Consider the following 12886-nt stretch of genomic DNA (forward strand, 5'->3'; position numbering starts at 1 on the left):
TAATTAATTAAAATTGGAATTAATTAATTAAATAAATAGTTATGACACATGTAATTAATTAAATATTGACACATTTAATTAATTATTTATGTATTTCACATTTTAATTAATTATTGACACATGTAATTAATTAATTATTGACACATTTAATTAATTATTTAATGATATATTTATTTCATTTTGGCAGTCCTGGCGCCTGGCTCTCATCATGAAATAATTTTATCTGTCAGCCTCACCCATCAAACTCAGGGGCGGGGTTACTACTACCACCACTACCACCACATCTACAAACTCTTAACTTTTAAATCACGCCTTAAAACCAATGTTTTAAAAATTGCATATCCTTCATCATGATCATAGTCTTTTTTTCCCCCCTTGGTCAGCTTTTATGCTTTCATACTTGCGTTCTTTTATTTTTACATGTTTCTATTTTGTTCTACTTATTTAAGGTGACCTTCAGTGTCTTTAAAGGCACCTGTAAATAAAATGTATTATTATTATTATTATTAGTCACTGCTGAGCCAGTTTGTCCAGGATGCAGATATGTAGAAATCCACATAATGTTGAGTAGCGTAAAACAGGTCAAAGTTTTGTCTTGTAAACCAGGTTAACAAGGAAATAAAGGTGCACTTGTTGGTGGCTGTTTGGTACAGAGGTATCTTTACTTTTGGATTCTTAACTTGATGTATTTCATCTTTTTGGTTTTTAGTTTTTAAACCTTTCAATTTTATTTAACTTTTCACTTGGAATCAATCCTTTGAACCGATTAAAAGGCAACAGGATAAATTAACCTTATACAGTTTAGTTAACCTGTCAGTGGATAGTTTTCGGAGATCCTTCAAAACAACAGTAAGTCTTTAAAATGATGTCTTTCAGTGTTTTAGCTAATCCGACAGGTTGACTGAAGTCGGTGAGCTTCAGTGGATTAGCAGATTGTTAATGTTAATCCATCTGAACTAGGATTAAAGCTTCACTTTTCTGGTGACAGATGAATGTCATGTGTAGTTAGTGTGAAGCATTTGATTTACTGTTGGCTGGTTTCATCTATGAAAACACATCATATGAAATGAATTCAATGCGTTTTATCATCTGGGGCGATCGTAGTATTTTGTGTGAAGGGACAAATGCCTATTAGGGGCGATCGTGGCTCAAGAGTTGGGAGTTTGCCTTGTAATCGGAAGGTTCGAGCCCCGGCTTGGACAGTCTCGGTCGTTGTGTTCTTGGGCAAGACACTTCACCCGTTGCCTACTGGTGGTGGTCAGAGCCAGTGTCCGGCAGCCTCGCCTCTGTCAGTGCGCCCCAGGGTACCAAAAGCTGTCAGATTTTATCTGACACAATCTAAAAAAGAAAATCACATCAATCACAAACAGGAAATGTACTGAGTTACTCTCCTGTACTCTGATTACTGTTGTGAATGTTTTCTCTGTGTGTGTTTCTGCTGCTTCTTTGTCCTCACTGTAAACAGATGTACTGAGAGACTCCTGCACTGATGTTTCATAGGAAAGTCCAAACAGCCTCACTGGTTCTCCATAAAGAACAAAGATTTGCTGTCTGTGGCTCCAACACAACTTAAAGACAATCAAAGGTGGACAAAGTTCTCCAGAACAGCTGTGGTTTGATGGAGGCTACAGCTAAATGCTGCCTCCTCCATAGTACTATATACATTTTATACAGTGACGTCATGCTGAAGTCCTTTGGCTGATGAGTGTAGCCAAAGGTTATGTTTGTGTTGTTCTGTGGAGATCATTCAAGAACTGCACCTGTCCTGCTCTTTAAAGATGACACATGTTCTGATCCTCCTCCATGCTACCAAACATCACTCTAATGTGACTTCTTTAAGAGAACTGATACAGAAGCGTCAAGTTTGAGCGACTATATTATAGACAAATCGTTCAGCTTTATTTAATCCTTAAATTTAATCTCATGTAGTCAGATTTGAAACTCAATTTCTGTTATTCTATCATAGAAAATACCAACAGGCTGAGACATTTATGACACTCAACGTGTTGGATCAGCAGACCTGGACAACATGGAAATACCTGCTGTAACTGCGTTGGCTTTGCTGTTTGTCGGCGTCTTCACATTTGTCACTGCAGGTGAGATTTATAAACCGAAGCATGTTCTTAGTAAGAAAAATAAACAGTATCTGCCTCGTTTACACATTACTTCCCAAATAATTATTTTCATATTTCATATTAAGTTTTTTTATGTCTGTGAAGGCATCATGAGGTCTGGTGGCATCTGTGTGGATGTAAGTGCTTGGTCAAGTGCAGCTTTTACCACAGAGACAAAGATGTCTGCGTCAGTGTGATGTGTTGTAGTTTCAGGGGTCAGTATACAGCTACAAAGCTTTTTCTTCATGTTCTACAGTATAAATTTAACCTGTGCAGTTGCATGTAAAACAACAATTGTATTTTTTGTAGATATTGTCATAGAAAGCTCTGCATCAACCCTGTGAGGTACCCAAGGGGAATCACAGTTACTGCTCAGCCTGTGCCCAAAAGAATAGAATAGAATAGAATAGAATAGAATAGAAAAAAAACTTTATAATCCCACAGATGAGAAATTTCGGTGTTACAGAGCCTTTAAAGCAAAGGAAAATAAAATATAAAAGGGGGGGGGGGGGGTCCTATAAACATAAGCAACCGGAGTTCGTATATACAGGTAACAGTGTACAGAATATGTAAAGCAAAATTTTAGAAAATTGTTCGGAGATATGTATAAAATGTACAGGGTAATGTATAAAATCTATAGAGCTATTTATAAAATGTACAGTAAACAAACAAGCTGGTGAGTAAGATGACCAAAAGAATGTTAAACTGTATTATAGAGTCTGACAGCTGCTGGTAAGAATGACCTGCGGTAGTGAGCACTTGACATATTTTACCTACATAATTCAGGCCAGGAGGTTACTGACGTCCATTCATTCATTTGCTGATCAGAGAATACAAATGATTGAATCAGTGGACTGATTAGTTATGATGCTTCCTGTGCAGAGAACAGAAACTGTGTACATGGCGGTTCTGTTCTCCTAATCTTAAGGAGCTTCATTATTCCTTTATTGGGCAGTGTAGTACAGGGACTATCAGTTGTTTATCAGACCATCTGTTCAGTTGTACGATACAGTTTGCATTAGTTATGGCCTTTGCTTTATTGATTATCATAAATTTATGTGTGTGTGTGTTTGGGGGGGGGGGGGGGGGTTACAGAAAAACATGCATCACAAATATATAGCAAACGAGCGCAACGCCCCCTGCTGGACATAGAATAGAATAAACCTTTAATATCTGACCTGCAGTCAGCTGAGACTGAAGAAGTCACTTGGATGAGTGACGAAACATTTCTCCCACAAAACGCTACGTCCAGATGAACAGAATCAACAATATCCCGCGAATGAGAAATTTGGCCGTCGCACAGCTCTTATAGCAAGATGAATATGACATTTAGAAGGAAGGCACAAAGTGGTCTTATATACATAAGCAACCGTATGCACAGATAAAAATGTACAGAGATTTGTACATGTAAGTGTGGTGGGTGTATGGATGCTCCTGGTGAAATAAACAGTGTACAAACAAGCTGCAAATAAGTAGCAGCAATAAAAAACATGGGATCCGTCAATTAAACAGGTGATGAGTAAGATAACAGTGTTAAACTGTGTTATAGAGTCTGACAGGTGCTGGTAAGAATGACCTGCAGCAGCGCTCCTTCCTACACTGTGGGTGTAAAAGTCTCCTGCTGAACGAGCTGCTCAGAGCTCGTACAGTCTCATGCAGGGGGTGGGAGGTGTTGTCCATGATGGATGTTAGCTTACACAACATCCTCTCTCCCCAACCTGCTCAATGGACTTCAGCGGAAAGTCCAGCACAGAGCTGGCCCTCCTGACCAGTTTTTTGAGTTTCCTCCCATCCCTCTCTGCCATTCCACCACCCCAGCAGCAGCATAGAAAATAGCAGACACCACCACAGTGTCCTAAGTGTCCTTAGGAGAGTCCTGTTCACCCCAAAGGATCTCAGCCGTAGCAGATGGAGACGACTTAGACCCTTTTTGTAAAGTGTATGTGTGCTTGTAGACCAGTCCAGTTTGTTATTGAGATGAATACCCAGTTATTTGTACTCCTCTACCGTATCAAACCCTGGATGTTTACTGGTGTAATAGCGGGTGGCTCCTTGCTGAAGTCAATCACCAGCTCCTTCGTCTTGCTGGCATTGATGCGAAGATGGTTCTGTTCTGTTAATCTGGACGTAGCATTTATAGATGAACAGAATCAACCTTTTGGGATTTATTTACCTGGATGATTGAGCATCCTTCAAAACTCTCAGCCTGTGCTGTCAAAGTGTGACATTTTTGGCTTTTTAAAAAATGTTCTCCAAACTAACTAACAAAAATTCTTGCACATAATTAAAAAAAAAAAGTAACTACAGGTTGTCCTTTAACAAGAAGAGAATACTTCACTGTCAACAGGACTACAGTATCAGCAGATCTGCTGATGCAAGGAGGTCGGGGTGCCTTTGCACTGCAATGCATTGGTAGCATTTGCCCTGATGCTGACAGTCACAATGAACAATTCACATTTTCTCCTCTTTCTACTTATTTCCAGTCTCGAGTCCTGGCACCTCCTCTTTATTACCTCACCATAGGCACACTCAGTGCCATCAACTATCTCATGCGTTAAAGAGAAAGCCTCCCAAATAAGTTAGAATTAAAAATAAATGATTAGTGATAACAGAGAAAAACATAGTCTGCAACTCCACTCTTTGTTGTTTCCACCTTGTTCAGGTGAACAGTTGTACTTCGACCTTTAACCTCTCTGCTCTGTGTTGTTTCCTCTTTCAGAACAGAAAAACATCAAAGCTGAGTCTGGACAGGACGTCACTCTGCCATGTCGAGCTCCAAACAACAACACCATAGTTGTGGAGTGGAGAAGAGCTGACTTGGATGAGTATGTCCTTTTGTACAGAGATGAGGGGTCTGTACTTGAAGAGCAGCATCCATCTTTTAAGAACCGGGTGGATCTGCTGGACAGATGGATGAAGGATGGAGACGTGTCTTTGATTGTGAAGGATGTGACGATTAATGACACTGGAACATACGAGTGTCATGTCGTCCAGAGAGAACCCAGCCTCAAGAAGAGACTCATTAACAACAAGCCTATCTGTATCATGGACGTGAGAGTTGTTGATCCTCCAGGTGAGTGAGTAGAGTTGAGTGTGTGTGATCAGAGGTGAAGCTGCTTCCTGGTTGTTGATGTTTGTTTCTAAAGATGTTGTTGATGAGACTTTGTAGAAAGCAGCTGGTCTGAGTGATGTGATCAGAGTGCAGTAGATAATGTCTGACAGCAGTTTGAAGAGGAAATGGATTCTGTTCTGTTCTTTACTCATCACCTACCTGACAGCTGACACCTCACACCTGTTTCTCACCTGCAGGTCAGACAGGAGGAGACACAGAGGATGGAGGGAAGGAGGATGGAGGGAAGGAGGATGGAGGGAAGAAGGATGGAGGGAAGGAGGCTGGAGGGAAGGAGGATGGATCTGTTGGACTGGTCGTTGGTCTGTCAGTTTCTGCTGTGCTTCTTGTTGCTGCTGTTGTTGGTTTTCTCATCTACAGAAAACATAAACAACAGCAGAGTCAGGATTCATACCAGCCTCCAGTTGAAATGCAGCCTGTTTGAAATCTTTGGAGAAAATGGATCTGGTAACGTCTTTCAGTTCTTATGATTATGGTGATCTGTGATGGTTTAAAAAACAAACAAATCAACAAGAAAAAAAACTGCCACTGTGATTCAGAATGGCAAAAATCCAAAGTAATTAAAAAGAATACTATTGCCATAGTAACTAAGATATGTGACAGTCTAAATTAAGATCTAATAAAATAAGTATGTCTATAGGAGATATGGTTCATATTTGCTGAACTGACAATTTTTGCCCCAGTAATGTTTTTGAGTTTTAATTATTTTCACAGCAAAGAGTATATCTATGTTTACTGTAAACCTTTAAAATAGATGATTGCTGACAGTTTTTATATCAGCTATAAAGAGAGATATCATCATGATCATATCACTGACTATTTTGATGAGTTTCTCATCCCTAAAATTATTTTTGTCTAAATTAACATTTATTTCTTGACTCTCAACATTTTTTTGCAATTTGCTTCCTGCAAATTTGTGATTTATTCTCAGAAATCACCCCTCATTCCCTTTAAGTGCATCATATCAGTAAAGTCGTATCTAAAATAAAAGTGCTGTCTGCTACACAGACACACATATGTGTCAATTGATGCATTCAAATAAAATCTTACTAGCAGACTTAACAAAACTGGAGCAAAGAATCACATTTAGTTGATTTTTTTCTGTTTAATCAAAACATGAAATTACATTTTCATGCAGCTTTCATGCTGAATTAACATAAAAAGAAAAAAATTGTATAGAAATATTATGGATTTTATGAATCACATTCCTGGTTTGAAAACAGTGAAAGCTGCACATATTAATCTCTGAAGGTTTTTGAATTATTATTAAAAAAAATTATTTTAATTTTTTTGTGGTACATCTATATTTGATCATTAAAGCATTGAAGAAAAACAAGTGAAAACACTCAAGCACTTTGACAATTTTGTTATCGTGATTTTCTGCTGGCTGGGTGCAGCCATTAAAACAGAGAAGCAACACTGCCACCACGAGGTCAAACTTGAACATGACACCTGACAGCTCTTATCAAACAAACTGCCATTAGAAGAAGACATTCACACATTTTTTTAAACATTAAAAAAGACCAATGTGTTTGATCTCATGCGTTTTATTGTAGCAGGAACTGAGAATTATTCATTCTTTAATCTACTCCCGTGCATTTTTTGTGAGTCAGTGAGAAATGTAACCTCAGCTTCCAGTTAGCTGACAGGAGTGGAACCTGCTGTGATCTACTGAAAGGCCACTCTGAGCTCAGAGTAAATGTATTATGCTTTGTAGTCAAAATCCTTTTGACTACACACTTCCACCACATACATATGTAATTTAGAATCACCAGTTAACCTAACATGCACACGTGTGAACTGTGGGCCGAAGATGAACACGTGAGGAAGCACACACAAAAAGACCCCAACTGACATTTTAACCATCGCTAACTACTCCACCAGCATCCCAACCAGTGTTACGTCTGGTTCAGTTTGGGTAAGAAGGAAAAACAGCCGAGTCCGTGTAGGTGACAAAAATAGTGATTTTATTACATACTTCTAAGACAGAAGCATGGGAAGACAAGCGTACAGCCACAGATCTCCAAAGAGTGGACCGTTCCCCATCCTTATATAAACCCATGATGACATCACACAGTTAGACCTTACTGGAAATGATAAGTCTCCCCATAGTCCAAAGTTCTCCTTATACAAACATCAGATGATACTTTAGAGAAAGAGAAGTGTGTGACATGTCATGTTGTGCAGTTCTGTGAGCCTGTGTGTCCAACTAGAGAATGTCCTGACATGACCTCCCTGTGTAAATAAGGGTGAACGTGCGTGTTTACATAACTCTCTATGTGCATGTTCTGATGTAGGCCTGCAAATGAATTAGAACAAGGTCCTGCTGGACCCTCCAGTTATGGACGGTGAATACAATGCTGTGGGTACCATTTGAGACTTGATTACAATGATGATAACATGCATACATTAATCTTTACTCAGATTACCATAGATATAAAACAAAGATTATACTGTCATCAGATTCCACAATGGTAAATGATTAATGATTGATACTTCTAATTATAACTGTGATCATAAGAATACAAAATAAAATATCTCCTGGTCACACCAGTTACAGATCTTTTCTTTATGTCAAGGCCCTCTCTGACCTCTGCTAGTATGGCCTCTGCTCTTTCTATGTACAGTATATGATCACTCATATGCTGTTTAATTGTTTCACTGGCTGCGGATTCCCCCATGGTCCTCCATGTGCACGTAATACATTATTTTATATTTAAGTAAACTTTGTGTGTGAACTCCCCGCTTGTCACCTACTTTCAGACAGCTTGTTACACACATTTAAGACTCAAACTATTGATTCTGGTCTCCAGCCAAGCCTTTCAACCCGGACTATGAAGTTTCACTGTTTAAAAGTGGAAAATGTCATTTTCTGTACATTAACATGAAACAGTACATCTATAAGAGTTCATGTGGAAAATAGTGTTCAGAGAAACCACAATAAGGGATCAAACTCTTGTCTGGAAACAGAAAAAAATGGAGAAAGTGTGTTTGCAACGTGAATCAACAGATTAAAAGTCTTGACTGTGTAGTGCCTCTACTCAGGACCAGTACAATATCAATTCAAATAGAGACCCCAGACATTTACTGAAGCTAGGTTCAGAAGGTTTTGATTTCACACAAGGGGCTTAAGTGAACAATTAAGGACCAATTTGTCTCAGTAAAACTCCTAAACACTCACAATTGCACAATCAATTGCAGTAAACAAAGTTTGCACAGTAATAGTGCTTTTTAAAAAGAAAATAAAAAATACAATAAAATAAGAAGCTAATGAAAATACTTAAATTGGTGCTCCCTTAACTGAGTGCCAATAGAAGCAAATTAAAGTTTTCCCATCCTGTAGTATGAATTGTCCTTTAGAGTAAACCCAAACTATTGTCAACTACCTGGGTAGGACTGATAGGGCTCATTTGATATCCAAGGTATGGCTTGAATCATTTCTTCAAAGACTTTCCGATCGCATGGTTGGCATGTTCACCTTCCGGATCAATTACTGCAAATCTCTTCTTTTTTGTCTTAGTCAAAAGTCCATCTATGAACTTCAACGTGCCCACAACTCTGCTGCCCGTATTATCACCAGGACCCCTTCTATTCACCACGTCACCCCTGTACTGCAGCAGCTCCATTTACTTCCAGTCAGATATCACATCAATTTCAACATACTCTTGTATACATTTAATGCTATTCATCATCCCTTCATACCACGCTGATATGGTTCAGATCACCATTACTTCTCAGAGTTTTAGATCCTCGTCCTCTCTTTCTTTTTCCATCCCGTCCCCTCATTTAGCCACCATGGGGTGCAGGACTTTGGAACTCCCTTCCTCTTGATATAAGAAAATATCACTTCCCTCTCTCTTTTAAGTCTAAACTCAAAACTCACCCTTTCATAATAACCTATTAATGACTGCCAGCCCTGGCAGTTGCCGTTGTAGGGCCACTTCTTAGTTGCACGTTCTCATAAAAAACTTGTCTATGTGGTGTCTTCAGGGATGCTGCGGTGTATAAGGAGAAGCTGGATTTGGAGGAGTCTGCTGTCCTAGGCTACATTAGTAAGTGTGTGGAGGATGTTACCACCATCAAGTCTGTGATGTGCTATCCAAACCAGAAACCCTGGCTGAATGCAGGAGTCCGTGCCCTGCTGAAGCCGGGGACGCCACCTTCAGGTCTGGTGATGCACAGAGACTCTGGTTAGCAGAGAACTGACTGCAGGTGTAACAAGAGCCAAAGCCATATACGCACGGAAGATTCACGGTCATCTTTCTTCCCAGGACCCACAGTATGTGGAGGGGTATCAAGTGCAACACTGACTACAAAAACCAGGGATGTACAATGCCCCAGGACCCTTCTCTGCCTGAGACTCTCAACCGCTTCTACGCCCACTTTGAGGACCCTTTAAATACAACTAACTTGTTGACAAATTACTAACCCTGGGACTGAGCTCCTCTCTTTGTAACTGAGTCCTGGACTTCCTGACTACAAACTGCAGTCTGTGAGGATCCACAATGTCTCCTCATCTTCCAGAGTCCTCAGCACTGGCTCCCCTCAGGGCTGTGAGCTAAGTCCCCTCCTGTTTACGCTGCTTACGTGTGACTGCTCGCCCAACCATCCAGGCTGTCATATTGTAAAGTTTGTGGACGTCACAGCTGTGGTTGGTTGCATCACAAACAATGATGAGACTGGCTTCAGGAAGGAAGTGGAACTCTTGGAGGACTGGTGCAACCAAAACGATCTCTGTTTAAATGAGAAGAACACAAAGGAGATGATTGTGGACTTCAGGAGGGGAAGACACACACACACAATCGGAGGATTTGTAGTCAAAGTAGTACCCAGCTAGAAGTACCTGAGTACGTACCTGGATAGCAGCCTCACCTGGAAAAATAACACTTTCAGCCTGATCAGTAAAGTTACTTCCTGAGGAGGTTGAAGCGTGCAGGAAATGAGAGCTCAGTCCTCATCTCCTTTTACAGCAGTGCGGTGGAGAGTGTTCTGTGCTCTGGCATCAATGTGTGGCACGGAAACTGCACAGTGGCAGAGAGGAAAGCTCTACAGAGGGTGCACAGAGAGTTGTCGGAGGCAGCCTCCCAACCGTCACAGACATATACACCTCCGGATGCAGAAAGAGGGCCGCCTGTATCATGAAGGACCCCACTCACCCAGCACACACACTCTTTATCCCGCTCCCCTCAGGCAGGAGGCTGAGGAGCATCACATGCAAACCCACCACTTCTCAATGCATAAATGGACAAGAACTGATATTGTAGCACCTTAACCATTATTGACACTTATTATCACTTTATCAATGCAGGTCATCGTGCCCTTTGCTGCTAAAGTCTTTCTTTACACCTATATTCATATCTACACTCTATACCCATACTCCACACTGGTACTCAGGTTGTTACACTCTACTTATAGCATTATTTATTGTATTGTTTTATTACTTGTCATTTCTGTTTGTTCAAAAAAAAAAAAATATTTATTACTTAAAAAAAATCTTTTTCGTCATTATTTTTGTTTCTTTTCATTCCGGGACCATGTGTACACAATTTTGTTCCACCTCATGTTGACATGTGATGCGAATGTGTTGAATCCTTGAACCTTGTTTATGGGTGAAGCAAAAGCTGTAAAAAACTAGTTTACATAGTTTTAGCTACTTGCAGGATGACATTTAAAGTCTGGAATGAAACACCTGAGTTACAAGTGAAACAACATTTTTCTCCACAGCCCTTAACCGACTCTAACCAGGAAACAGGCTATTTGTCTTAGTAAAGACACACAGATGATCAAACTGAGTTCAGACAACACTATCAGCTTCCTCTGAGTGAGTCCAGCTAAAGGACAGAAAAGTGGAAAACTCCAACACTGCTGCTTGAAGCTGTTGACGGGAGAGGAGCCAGGACTGACTGTACTTCCTATCTGCTGTTTTCAGCTTTACTCACAGAATGGCTTCCAGATCAGAGGAGGATCTTTGCTGTCCAGTGTGTCAGGAGGTCTTTACAGATCCTGTTATTCTGTCATGTAGCCACAGCTTCTGTAAAGACTGTCTGAAGAGATGGTGGAAAGAGAGACCAACACACGAGTGTCCAATTTGTAAGAGAAGGTCTTCAAGGCCAGAACCTCCTTTAAACCGGGCTTTAAAAAACCTGTGTGAGTTGTTCTTACAGGACAGAGATCAGAGAGCTCCAGAGGCTCTCTGCAGTCTGCACTCTGAAAAATTCAAACTCTTCTGTCTGGACCATCAGCAGCCAGTGTGCGTTGTCTGCTGTGCTTCAGACAAACACACCAACCACAGATTCAGACCCATCGATGAGGCTGCACAACAACACAAGAAGGAACTACAGGAAAATCTGGAGGCCTTAAAGAAGAAGTTAAAGATTTGTGAAGACGTTCAAGTGAAGTTTGATCAAACAGCAAAACACATTAAGGTCCAGGCCCGACACACAGAGAGGCAGATTAAGGAGCAGTTTAAGAAGCTTCACCAGTTTCTAGCAGAGGAAGAGGAGGCCAGGCTGGCTGCACTGAGGGAGGAAATGGAGCAGAAGAGTGGGATGATGAAGGAGAAGATGGAGGCTCTGAGCAGAGAGATAGCAGCTCTTTCAGACACAGTCAGAGCCACAGAGGAGGAGCTGAGAGCTGAAGATGTTTCATTACTGCACAACTACAAGGCTGCAGTGGAAAGAGTCCAGCGCTGTTCACTGCTGGATGATCCACAGCTGCCCTCAGGAGCTCTGATAGACCAGGCCAAACACCTGGGTAACCTGACCTTCAACATCTGGAACAACATGAACGACATGGTCTCCTACACTCCTCTCATTCTGGACCCAAACACTGCTCATCCACAACTCATCCTGTCTAAAGATCTGACCAGTGTGAGACGACGAGAAGAGAGGCAGCAGTTTCCTGATAATCCAGAGAGGTTTGATTATTACATCTCTATCCTGGGCTCCGTGGGCTTTACCTCAGGGACTCACAGCTGGAATATGGAAATTGGAGACAGTACAGGGTGGGTACTGGGTCTGTTAGCAGAATCTGATGAGAGGAAGGGAGATAAACTGTCTGGATTATGGGGAATACGGCACATATTAGATAAATACTACGCAGTCTCACCATTGGCTCCAAAAACCTCTCTCTCAGTTCAGAAGAAGTTCCAGAAAATCAGCGTGAATCTTGACTGGAACAATCGAAAGCTGTTGTTCTATGATCCTGACACTAACACACACATACACACCTTCAATAACACTTTCACTCATAAAATAATTCCATACATTTACACTAATGGTAAAGTGAAGGTGTTGCCGTTGAAGGTGTCAGTGTCAGTGGAGCAGATGAGTTAAGGATGATTTTATTTCTAATCTTGTTTCCTGTCAGTGAATTGAATCTGTTAAAGTGCAGCTGTTGTCCTGCTGGTTCTGTCTGAGGGTTTACTAGGGAGGGGTTTCTTGGGTGATCGTTGTCATGACCTGTCCTGAACAGAGTAAAGCAGTGAGGGAATGGTACACAGTAGGGGGCAGGTGACTGTCCAGGGTAGCTACTTCAGCCCTGCCACTGACAGCCAATTCCAGCTGCAACTCCACTTCACAGTAATTATAATACTGCACATTCAGATTCCATTACTTGTTGAAGTTACTTGTACCTTCATAAA

General features: G+C 40.9%; 2 protein-coding genes across 2 annotated transcripts; both read left to right on the forward strand.

Moving 5' to 3' along the window:
- The first annotated feature begins 163 nt into the window (after positions 1-163).
- LOC147334228 (coxsackievirus and adenovirus receptor-like) lies at positions 164-7430 on the forward strand. Its single transcript, XM_086286718.1, has 4 exons — positions 164-1585; positions 1967-2096; positions 4834-5187; positions 5424-7430. The coding sequence occupies exons 2-4, from the start codon at positions 2030-2032 to the stop codon at positions 5666-5668; spliced, it is 666 nt and encodes a 221-aa protein (XP_086142844.1). The 5' UTR covers positions 164-1585; positions 1967-2029; the 3' UTR covers positions 5669-7430.
- Positions 7431-10942: 3512 nt separating this feature from the next.
- Positions 10943-12886, forward strand: LOC147334229 (nuclear factor 7, brain-like). The gene has a single exon (XM_086286526.1). The coding sequence runs from the start codon at positions 11187-11189 to the stop codon at positions 12576-12578; it is 1392 nt and encodes a 463-aa protein (XP_086142652.1). The 5' UTR covers positions 10943-11186; the 3' UTR covers positions 12579-12886.

This window comes from Aulonocara sp. 'chitande type north' Nkhata Bay, linkage group LG3, assembly GCF_057382095.1.
Source record: "Aulonocara sp. 'chitande type north' Nkhata Bay isolate Kocher_YH1m ecotype deep benthic linkage group LG3, A_spYH_male_GT1.1, whole genome shotgun sequence".
NCBI lineage: Eukaryota > Metazoa > Chordata > Actinopteri > Cichliformes > Cichlidae > Aulonocara > Aulonocara sp. 'chitande type north' Nkhata Bay.